Source organism: Colias eurytheme, chromosome 10 (genome assembly GCF_061535395.1).
Source record: "Colias eurytheme isolate Ceu_HAF_F1 chromosome 10, ilColEury1 Martin Lab GWU primary, whole genome shotgun sequence".
In the NCBI taxonomy this organism is placed as follows: domain Eukaryota; kingdom Metazoa; phylum Arthropoda; class Insecta; order Lepidoptera; family Pieridae; genus Colias; species Colias eurytheme.
Window position 1 is genome coordinate 3,744,926 of NC_142989.1, and position 11,915 is coordinate 3,756,840.

Below are 11,915 nucleotides of genomic sequence, written 5' to 3' on the forward strand. Positions count from 1 at the left end.
AGCATGAATACTAACTAAGAGTATACAAGTTAAATAAGATTACCCAGTTGAAATAATAAATAACTGAATTACTCTGAATGAATGCAATCGGTTTATATCGAGTTAAATTTTTGGCACCGAATCTTGTTGCAGTTTCATTAATTATGAACGGCTCAGTTTTGTCCATGTTAAAGAGTCCCTTTACGACCGTTTTATTTTAGTGAAAATTCAACACATGAACTAATAAACGAACGCAATTCATTAATTTCCTTCACTGATATTATCATTTCATGGCTTTAGAAATACAAACAGCATTTAAATCGCAGTATTGCGAATTTAATTTCGAACAAACCGGTTGTGTAATTAAATTAAAATATATTTATAGTGTTCGGACGTAATACCATTCATAAAGTGAAATACTGTGATGCAGCTTGGCTCATGTCCGCTTAAGCTTAACTACTGCATAAATAATATCATTTTAATAGATTAAAGTTTCGTGGCGTTCTGATGTGATTGATTCAGCTGTATCATCGTGTCTACAATATTCATAATATCTAAGTGCTTCAATAAATTTTGTAAGTTTAACGAATGGGTTAAATTTACCGCCATATTCATCCTACTATATTAAATAAATGAAAATAACGAGTAAGGTTTTGATATAAAATGGGTATAAATAATTACCAGGCTTGCAGACTGGTAAGGAGCACTGGTCGGGCGAAGCAGCGCCCACTTGAGGTGTGGTAGTGCCGGAAGGACACGGGGCACACGCGGCCCCGGCGCCATTCGCGCGCCACGTCCCACGCGGGCACGGCTCACAACCACCTTCGTTGCTTAGCTGCTCTCCTGGTAACAGAATTATGTGAGCGTTAAATACATCGAAAAAAATTACGTAAAAATATATCCAACTAACTAACTATGTGGTTTTTAGATTGTCTTGTAAATCATTTTTAACGAAACTTTATATTTTGGTGTTATTCTTTTTTTCATTGCGGATGTTTGGAAGCTGCCAAGAAAACGCAGCATGACAAAATAAAAACTTGCATTCGAAAACGATATGTGTCGCATTCTTTGTGTTCAAAAACGAATTTTATTATCAAGTATTTTTTAACAGTTATATCTTTATACATATATTTGATATTATCGTTCTGTTTAATACAATTAGAGTTGAAATATTACTACGCTTTAAAGTTTTCATTAGGGTTGTGGCTAAGTGCTCTATTCGTATAACTTTCTCTACCGGTGTTAAGTTAGTTTTATTATCTAGTGAAGACAATAAACTTTTAGCCGGATATTTTGTTATTTAAAAATTATCCTTACCTGATGGACAATCGTCTCTACATTCCGCTGCAGATACAGCTTCTGTGGCTCTCGTTGTCTGTCCTCTGGGACAAGCGATGCACGAAAATGCTCCTTCTTTCGGTTGGTATGATCCGTGACCACAAGGTCTGCATAATTCAGCATCGGCATCGTAGTATTTACCAGCAGCGCATCGTTCTATAAAAAAGTGTAAAATTAGTTTTCATTTGATTTGTACTCCAAACTATATTATCAATATATAAACAAATTATGTAAATTGTGGCCATCAATAATATCGCATTTTGTTTACTAGTCTTAAAGTTATTCACATTAACAAAATAATTGTTTCACATATTAATTGTATAGCGCGATATCAATTATGTATTGTTTCACATTACCTAAATGTGGAATTCTGTAATTGGCTATTCTGTAATGATTAATAACTCTTAATATTGCGCTGTTGGTCTTCCCAATTAAAAATGTGAAAGCTATTCAACGTAACTTTTATTGAACAGAAAGTTCTCTTAGATATGTATAGAATTATAGCTCTTACCTTTACAATCTCCCGCACTCCTAGCTCCAGTAGATTGAGTGACTCCCGACTGGCCAGCGATCGAAGGGCACGGGGTACATTGTAGTTGGCCGGCTTCAGATTGATATGTGCCTGATGGACACGGCTGGCAGGTGTCGCTTGCCGCGTCCAAGAAAGTGCCCACAGCACATGACACTAAATTATACGTGGATGTTAATTTCAGCTATTTAAATTTGATAGAAAGCAAGAAAGAAAATATGATAGAACTAGAATTTGTGAAGCTTTTGCTCATAATCGATGCGATTCGATTTTCCATGTAGATTGAATAACATAGCGAGCGTACAAGATATGAAATATGTGCAACACATTATTCGCAAAACATCGAAGCGGAGGCTTGGATTTCGAACACATGTTTACGGCTATAAAGTTTCACGTATCGTCGTTACTTACGACTACGCCTCTGCTTTACGTAACACGAACAAACAATGATAGCTGTTTATGTAAAAGATAACTTGTGTGTAACTTGCAGCTTTCGCAAAATAATGTGGATAGATCGTAATTCTGAGTTCTAAACAATGTTACTTAAATGTTCGCTTACCGCAATCAGGTGCCATTACGACCTGTCCCATCGGACAGGCATAATCCGATTCAAGTTTCAAGCTCGCTGGGTCGGGGACTGTATTCGGTAGTATACTTCGCACGTCGAATTGTTCGTCTTCGAGAATTAGTTTCTCCAATAGTCGTTTCACAGTTGATCTTTCGTTGTTTCCATTGTGGATAACTGGGTCGCTGCAAGTTGAGAAATGCTGGTTAAGCTCAGTCGTTACGGTTTGTTATCAATGGAATTTTCGAGTAAAATAGCTATACATATACTGAAAGTTTTGCATTTATAAAATTGCTTTATCTATTTTACTTCCCTTTATCTACAATTTTTTTTTTATTATATTAAGCATTAATAATAAGCAACTATATAGCAAAAAAAGAGGTTTAAAATCTATGTATACGTAATATAACTAATAAGTGCAAGTGCAATTTTAGTGAGAAACTTACATAACGGCTGGGAATGAGATTTCGACGCTATATGTATCTCCGGCTTGACGTCCTTCCCTGTTGCTTCTAGTCCTATGTGCCAGATAAAAACATGCAATAGTGTATAAGAAACATGCTTAGACAATAAATTTATCGTATTTTTGCATAAAGAATATACATTGTGCAAATACGTGCACTCGAAGTTATTTCACTATTATTGTAATTTATAATAGTGCTATCATAATCTACATTTGGTAGGTTTTATCATTTAGCATTAGATTTTAGGTGTCGTAGTTCTACATACTTTATAAAATCTATGTCTATTGACTACTCCAACACCACTAAAAATTAAGTGTATTTATTACTGTTATAAAAGAATAAATACCACAGACCTGAAAATCTACAAAAAATTCAATTTATACATTCTACATGTGTAGCATATATTTTTTTTTACAAATACTACTCACTCTTCCACTGGTATGATAGCATCCAAAACATAAGTGTCTTCAGATTTTACAGTTGGTGAGGTAGATACTTGTCTTGTTTGTCGGTTATTCGCTCGGTGATCGCACTTTACGTTAATGTCGAGTTCTTTGCACTCGCGAGTTCCTGAGGGAAATGAAAGAATTGTAACATAGGATATGACTATTGACTTCTTACTAAAGAAGATTGGCGCATTGGTTTAGGTACTACTGGTAAAATCTATTGTGAATGTGAGTTTGGTTTATTACATACATTGTATAGGAAAATTTATATTTATAAAATAACATGCATTCGATGGTTTTTATCATAAACTTTGGTTAAAATTTTGGGATAAACATACCATCAATTGCATACGAGCAGAAGTTCCAATCTCTATTAAGTTGGTTGATGGCACTGCGTACTTTCTGTCGAAGCACTCCTTGACCTGCGTCATTGCAGAGCACCGAACTTGGGAACAACATGGATATTTTGAAGACGCGTTGAGCAGGTGTAGCAGCTGTAATTAAAAGTTCATTTTTAACGAACTTAAAGGTTAGTTAGGTAGTTGATGTAACAACTAAAAAAATATATTTTTTTTATTTTCATTGAATAATACATACGTGAACAAGCAGGATACACGAGAGGCAGCGTCGGGTCATTAGTTGGGCGCCAGAATCCTTCAGCACCGCAAGTGTAGAAGGGTGGTACTGGCTGTGAGAACCTGAGGCCGTCGCGACAGGCAATCTCGCACACCTTAAACTGGCCTCCTGCACCCCAGTCGCGACAAGACTGGTATCCGCCCAAAGGATCAGGTAACGGAGGACAGAATTCAGCTGAAATATTAATATTTTTATTATATTTGTATGTAAATTTTAACGAAATATATAAGTCGTGGCAGCAAATTGTTTAATATACGTACACAGAACTGTTACTTTGAAGGTGCATGTCGCTGCATTTCCAGCGGCATCGTAAGCGACGTAAGCAATGTCATATGCTCCCCATGCCAGATTCTGACCCGGTTTGTGTCCCGATTTTTCTAATACTTTTACAACTCCAATATTGTCACTGAATGCAGGTGTATCCCATTTCACTAACGATGATCCATTTTTAGCGATTACCCATAAGTCTCCTGGACAACGGTCTACTTTGGGAGGTTCTTTGTCAACTTGTAATTGTTGGCATTTAGCGCCACCGTAACCATTTGGACACACTCTTTGACCACAATGAGATGGAACAATTCTTTCAACTCCACCAAATACATCATCATAACCAGCCCATGTCAATACCAATCCACTGTAAAGGACGGGTTCTGTTCGGCAGTCTCGGACTTGTTTTTGTATTTCATTTGTTACATCAAGTGCTCTGTTCCAAACTTGTACTTTAGTCAAATGACCTTGGAATCCAGATTCAGTATATGCCTTTGGATTTTCAGATTGAGGTTTACCCAATGTCACCCAAACACTAGAATAAAAAAGAAATATGTTTTAGTATTACGTTTTGTTTTCATTATTTTTATTTTATATGCATGACAAAAATCATTAACAAACTATAAAATTACTTACTATTGTGGTAACGTTCGTCCACTACCGTAGCCTTCAAACTTGCTAGCAATTAATCCTTCAGTAATTAAAGTTAATTCTCCGCCGTTACTGCCGTCCCAAACTAAAGCAACATGGTGCCATTGTCCATCATTGACCGTTGCAAATTCACCGAAACTTAAGTAAACATCTTGTAATTCAGGGAATATAGATACTTGGACCCCACTTGAGTGAATTTGAATTATTGTTCGTCTGTTCAAAGCGATGTGAGAGTTGCTGAAAAATATACAAATGTACAATGTTGTTAATTTAATAATTAAAATATTGATAATCAATTAAATTGTAATTCTTGTTAATAGGACATACCTGACTCCATAAGCGGTGAAGAACACACCGCCTTCATCCTGTTGCGTGTATTGAACCCACAATGCAATCGTTAAACTGTCAGCAGAGCCTGTGTCTATTGGTACAACTTGTGCTGCACTTGAACGTAATGGATCGCTGAAGTACATATCGTAATCTACACTAATAGCTGAAAAAATAAATATGGTTAGTGAAAATTATCATTAAATTTGTTTTTTGATATTTTGGTAATTTTAGCTATTTATCTACAAACCTTTTCTACAATCATCTCCAGTCATGTTGAATGGACATTGACAGTAGAATCTGCCAGGTAAGTCGATACAAGTTGCTGAAGGTGGGCACGAATTATCTTTACAATCAATAATGTCTTCATCGCAGTTCTTTCCTGTAAAACCTGGGGTACACATGCAGGAATAGCCTTCGCCCTCATCTATACATGTTGCACCATTTTGACATAAGCCAGCTTCACAAGCGTCGAACTCATATTGACATCCAATTCCTGTGTAGTCCATCGAGCAAGTGCAGTTTAATCCTGAGCCGAAGTCTTGACATTTACCACCGTGCATACAAGGACTTCCGATGCATCGTTCTGGTGCAGTTTCACATTGTTTACCATCTGTTCCGCTTGGACATCTATAAAAATTAAAATAACATTATAGTAAATTATTTTCTAAAATAAGACGTATTATTTTAGTTCTTAGTTTGATTTGTATACTTACACACAGAAGAAATCTTGGAATAGATCAATACATTTAGCATTATTCTGACAAGGTAAATTTTCACAATTGCCAATGTCTTTTTCACATCGCTTTCCAGTCCATCCTGATGGGCAAACGCATCTGTAATCTCCTATTTGATCTTTGCATGAGCCTCCATTGAAGCAAGGATCAGATGCGCAATCATCAATATTTGTCTCGCACATTTCTCCAGTAAAACCTTCCTTGCATTGACACATGTATTTGTTGTCAAGGTCGATACATTTTTCAGTTCCTGCTGGATTGCATGGCTCAGTTAAGCATTCATCAATTTCAGTTTCGCATTGCAATCCTATAAATCCTGGGCGACATTTGCATATAAATCCGTCTAACTGGTCTACGCAGCTCGCGCCGTTTTGACAAGGATCCGAAGAACAATCATCAATGGTATGTTGACAACGTTTGCCTGTATATCCGGCTTCGCAAATACAGGTGAAGTCGTCAGTGCCATCGATACACCTTCCACCATTTTCACAAGGTGATATTACACACTCATTGATATTTATATCGCAGGACGGTCCTGTCCAACCTGGATCACAAATACATTGATGCACGAAAAGTTTATCTACACAAATACCGTGTTTGCATGGTTCATTAGAGCACAAATCAATCTTTTCATGACAACGTTTGCCAGTGAATCCGGCTGGACACGTGCAGCTGAAATCATTTACTAAATCTGTACAAGGAGCTCCAAGAAGACAAGGTTTTTCGATACAATCGTCCGTATTTATTTCACAAAGTTGTCCTTCCCATCCAGGTAAGCATTCGCACTTGTATCTGCCTTGTTGTAATGCAGTACATGAAGCACCGTTTTTACAAGGGTTACCGTTAGCGGTACAGGGGTCGATCTGCAAAAATATTTGACTTAAGTAAATGCCTTAAAAATTTATTAAAGTAAATTACAATAACCACACATATTATACTATTATTTACATACCGTTATATCACAGTCTATTCCAGTATATCCAGATCGACACAAACATGTATAGTTATTGTAGCCTGGTTCGTCTTTACACATTGCACGTTCGGGGCAAGTATCATTTCTACAATCAGATCTTTCTTCTTGACAATTTATACCACCATACCCAGTAGGGCAGGAGCATCTATATCCTTGTGGTAGATCAATGCATGTTCCGCCGTTATAACAAGGTTGACTTTCACATTCATCAATATCAATTTCACATCGACGTCCGGAGAAACCAGCTGGACAATAGCATTGCACACCGTGTCCTTTGGGAACACACAAACCACCGTGTTGACAGGCACTATTCGAACACTCAACTGGAATACATTCTTCTAAGCCAGAGGCGCCGGTTCCCACAGTTTTCATATTTGTTGGACATTCCATACACAGCGTTTGTCCAATCAAATTTTGATAGAAATTCCTTGGACATTGAGAGCATGGCGCCAGTCCAGTTGGTGAGTAAGTTCCCGGGGCACATTTAGCTCTACACTTGTCTCTACCAGATGCAGCTGGTTGGTATGTATAAGTATTAACTGGACACGCTTGGCAATCCTTAAAACCTCCCAAAGGTGGCTCGCTCGTATAGCTATTTCTAGGACATTCTAGACAAGGAACTAAGCCTGTAGGAGAATATGTACCATAACCACATACGGGTACGCAGTCCGATAAATCTTTGGAGCCCTCTTCTCGTGTAAATGTTCCTTGTGGACATTTAAGACATGAGCCTTGTCGTGCTTGATTTTGGAAATAACCTCTTGGACACATGGTACAGCTCTTTTGTTTTTCACCAGCGAATGTACCAGCAGGACAGTGCACTGGAATATAAATATTTTGTTGATTAATATCATTTTTTTATATGATTTTTTTTTTATTACAGTAAAACAAGTAAAGGCTTTTGATAATATACTTACAGCAACGCGGAACATCTGTTGTATCCATATTAAGAACTTCTCCGACGCTACAAGTAAAACCTCGTGATATAGAACTTCTTATAGCTCGTAGCGGTGGACACTGATTGCCGATGGAAGAAACATTCAATACGGGTTCAATAAGAGCGCTAGCATATGGCACAGACAGGTCAAATATAAGGTTTAAGGTTGATCCACAAAGGTCGTATAACTGTGTTTGCCTTATAGCGGGAATAATGGCCAAAACAAAGTCCATTTTCACAACATTTTCATCTAAAAGCGCTGGCATTGCTTTAATGAAAGTGACATTGATGTTAACGTTCACTGCAGAGCATCGTTGGGATAACCTTTCATTAAGAATGTTATCGTACTGAGCTAGTAGGTCTTTGTATTGCGGTAAGCAAGCATTTGATACTGCACCAAGTGCACGATATTGAACACTAGCTACAACGTGATAGGCAGCTTGTTGAGTGTCTGGAAAATAAATAATTATACATTTAAACATTGTTCACCTGAAGTCGCATGCCTATAATATACATTTTAGTAATGAATAAAATTATGCATATTTTTATATAAGTACTTTATAATTTGTAAACTTACTTTCAGATACACAATCAGGAACAACAGCAGTAGGAGTCCATTGCCGTTTAGTTTCACAAACGAAAGTTTTCACTGGTTCACCATCAGTAAATCTGAAGCCGGGGCTACATGTGGCAATACATTGTATTCCTCTATCTCCAGGAAGACAGTTCAAAGCACCATTTGCGGGTGGCATTAGCTCCCAATCAACGCAAGGAGTAGCTTGGACAGAAACCTATACCAAAGAACATTAACGTTGTGAGTATTATTTTAAAAATTATAACAATTTTAATTGTATAAGTTAACAAGTCTTAAGAAAATAAACAAGCATTTTGTGATCAAGAAATATTCTTACTTGGAAGTAACATTGAGCTTTGTTTCCATATTTATCCGTAGCAATTACGGTAACATTTTCATAACCACGAATAGGTATAACAGCTCGTTCCGGAATGAACTTTAGGAAAACTTCTCCTGATGCGTCAGTTGCATTTATTCTTCGCCTGGTTTCATTGAAATTCACGGCATAACTGTCTTGTTTGTCGACTAATTCTATTACATAACTTTGTGGACAACTTAGTTTAGGTGGTGTATAATCAGGGACAGTTATATTAACTTCACAGATAGCAACGTTCCCGTCAAAATCAAAAGCTACGTATCTCACAACCATGTTGTGGAAAACTTGAATAGGCGTTTTGAAGTGTTGTGGAGTTACTTCTAATCTAGCAATAGCACCCGAATTATCGGTTGCAGTGGGTTCAGTAAAGTTAACAGGAAGCAGTCCTCCATTTACGTCCGTCTGAACAACGATAGGATGTTGAGGGCAATTTTGGAAAACAGGTGGTTCATTGTCTGAAAGAAAAATTTATAAATATTTCAGTTTCAAATGACGTATTATATTTATTTTTATTTTATTTATTTATTTATCGCAAAATATCTACAGTGATTCATTCATTTGTGTTTTTCAAAAGTAAATTATTATTAGTTAAGCCACTTACCAACGCAGGGAGAATATCCATAGTCGTATCCTAATAAAGGATCTACCGAGGGTTCTTCACATCCCATTAACTCAAATTTCAAGCAAGCGTTGTCCATAAAGCTAACTATACCTAATATAACAAAACGAGCTTGTACGTATTTCGGTAAAGTTATCATGGCTAGTTCACCGTAGTTGCCTGGATCTCTCATTGTTAAGTTAAAGTTAGGGAAGTATACAACATAATTCTCGTTTTCAGCTTGTTTGTAAAAGAATCTTATTTCAGTTGGTCGACCGACAATGTCCGAGGTGACAACACCTTTTACTAATATCGCCTTTACTCTATATACTTTTCCGAGATCAACACTCACATAAGTGAATGCTTCCTGTTTACCACACCAACCGGTGACTGAATTTAGTCGTATATTTTTAGCTTCATAGTTAGGTCTCTCGGAAGTGGCATTAATTGCAGAATCAGGAATTCTACCGGATGCCAAGCCAAGGGGTTTAATCACTTTACATTCCGGTTCTCGTATACAAGTTATAGGTCTTGGATTAATTAAAATGTAGCCAGGTCTTGAACAACCAAAGAGGACTTCTGAGCTTTGTTCATAGCTTTTTGCGATTTGGTATCCATCCGCAGGCCTACCCGGATCTTCACAAACAGGTCCTTCGCATCTCAAGTCTCCGAAGTCCCAGACTCCATTGGCTTGACATCTTACCACGTTATCATGTTTACTGGTTTGACCAGCGAGCTTGAAGGTATTTTGACAACCAAAGAAAAATGAACTTTGGTATCTTGTGTCTAAGTATTGACCATATTCAGCACCTGGCGTAGGCATTGGGACACCGCAGTCTTTACGTGGACATTGAGGTTGAGCTCCTGATAACCAATAATCGGGTAAGCCCTGAAAGCAATGATATAATTTTCAATATATTATCTCTATAGATAACTATTTCAGTTTCAAATGAGAATTTAAAATAAATAATTACCGGTTTGGGATCATATACACATTGCCTAAAGGAAGACGACACTGTATTTCTTAATTGACGGCCAGGAGATGCGCACGTTATAGTGACATTATCCCTGTATGGGACCAATACACTTTCTGGATCATTTCTGATAATTTTAAGACCATCGTTCTTATCATCTGACAATGTAACGCAACGAGCATCTAAAAGATAAAAAGATTATAACATAAGAATTACTAACAGAAATTATTTAAAAATGCTGTAAGAATACAGTGAGTTAATACATACATTGACACTCGGGTGCTGTTCCATTCCATGTACCGCTAGAGGTACAAAGAAGTGAAGAAAATCCAGACATTACATATCCAAAGTCGCATTGGAATTCAACTATATCACTGAAATGATATGAGCTCTTCGTTGCTAATAATAAACCATTTTCAGGTGGAGCCAGCGGTGGACACATGACGGGCACACATGTTTTGTTTCTTTGGTAAGTGTCACCATCTCTTTCGCCGGTTTCTGATTTTTCGATCGCAAATCCAGCCGTTCCGTTCGAAGAATAAAGTTCATAACCGATGTTGCAAGCGCATGAATAATTTCCAGGACTGAAAAAATATACAAATTGAACATTTTTTGTACAGAGCTGATAGACGACACCAATTTTTTGTTTAAAGTTAAATATTTATACTCAATCAATATTTTTTATATTTCAAATATACTCACGTATTCAAACATTTTTGATCACATCCACCATTATTTTCATTACATTCGTTAATATCTAAACAGTCAAGTCTGGCACAACCCATAACTTCTAGTTTGAGACAAGGAGCACCAACATAATCCTGAATTTTGAATTTGACGTATTGCGCTTCAATCGGGACTGGTAAATTTAATACTGATAAGGTCGGTTCTAAGATTCTGAATTCAACTGCTGTACCATCGGGATTTGTATAATCTTTGAAGACGTCAGTCAAACTATTACTATACTGAATTCTTATGGCAGATGTAAATGCAATGTTAGCATCAGCTCTCATAACGCTCATTGTACGGAATCCTCTGACAATAGTAGGTGCACGTAAATCAATAAGAACCCAATTTGCACCAGCTTCGAGATTGTTACCACACCATCCACCTCCATTGTTAAGTCGAATCATCTTTAAAGCAAAAAGAAATACATTAAAATTGTTACCTTATTAACAAAATTCAAATAGGTAGAAATAAAATATGATATTTTCAAACTAAATAAATAATATACTAACTCCTTTATAATATCCTGGTTCTGGAGTAGAAGTGGTAATGGACTCGTCAGGTATTGCGCCATTAATGAGACCTAGATCACCAACTGGTCTACAATCTAAGCTTGGAGTGAATCCTGCTTTGCATGGACAGTAGAAACCACCGAGGGTATTTTTACATTCAGTTGAAACGGAATCACACTGGCTGCTGAGACATTCATTAATGTCTTCACAAGTTGGTACTGCATCGAATTGTTGATTAGCCCCACATCGCAAAATACTCGGTCCGTTGAGTTTATATCCTGAAATTATTGAATAGCATGTTAATTT

The 11,915-nt window shown here is 37.0% G+C and overlaps 1 protein-coding gene across 3 annotated transcripts in view; it reads right to left on the bottom strand.

The window, feature by feature from the left end:
• Window positions 1-11,915, bottom strand: part of uif (sushi, von Willebrand factor type A, EGF and pentraxin domain-containing protein uif) — a 52,662-nt gene that overhangs the window by 3,917 nt on the left and 36,830 nt on the right. For 2 of the 3 annotated variants that reach the window (XM_090106155.1, XM_090106154.1), the window contains exons 10-31: window positions 11,610-11,887; window positions 11,074-11,504; window positions 10,639-10,955; window positions 10,372-10,553; window positions 9,401-10,286; window positions 8,761-9,254; window positions 8,427-8,640; window positions 7,830-8,300; window positions 6,892-7,733; window positions 5,919-6,802; window positions 5,453-5,832; window positions 5,203-5,368; window positions 4,861-5,112; window positions 4,218-4,759; window positions 3,919-4,131; window positions 3,660-3,815; window positions 3,304-3,445; window positions 2,858-2,929; window positions 2,406-2,596; window positions 1,829-2,002; window positions 1,297-1,473; window positions 661-822 (exon numbers count right to left, since the gene is read on the bottom strand). In XM_090106155.1, the coding sequence (XP_089962281.1) occupies window positions 661-822; window positions 1,297-1,473; window positions 1,829-2,002; window positions 2,406-2,596; window positions 2,858-2,929; window positions 3,304-3,445; window positions 3,660-3,815; window positions 3,919-4,131; window positions 4,218-4,759; window positions 4,861-5,112; window positions 5,203-5,368; window positions 5,453-5,832; window positions 5,919-6,802; window positions 6,892-7,733; window positions 7,830-8,300; window positions 8,427-8,640; window positions 8,761-9,254; window positions 9,401-10,286; window positions 10,372-10,553; window positions 10,639-10,955; window positions 11,074-11,504; window positions 11,610-11,887 (7,626 nt within the window). The remainder of the gene's footprint in view (window positions 1-660; window positions 823-1,296; window positions 1,474-1,828; window positions 2,003-2,405; window positions 2,597-2,857; window positions 2,930-3,303; window positions 3,446-3,659; window positions 3,816-3,918; window positions 4,132-4,217; window positions 4,760-4,860; window positions 5,113-5,202; window positions 5,369-5,452; window positions 5,833-5,918; window positions 6,803-6,891; window positions 7,734-7,829; window positions 8,301-8,426; window positions 8,641-8,760; window positions 9,255-9,400; window positions 10,287-10,371; window positions 10,554-10,638; window positions 10,956-11,073; window positions 11,505-11,609; window positions 11,888-11,915) is intronic. The other variant, XM_090106156.1, reaches the window with a different exon arrangement.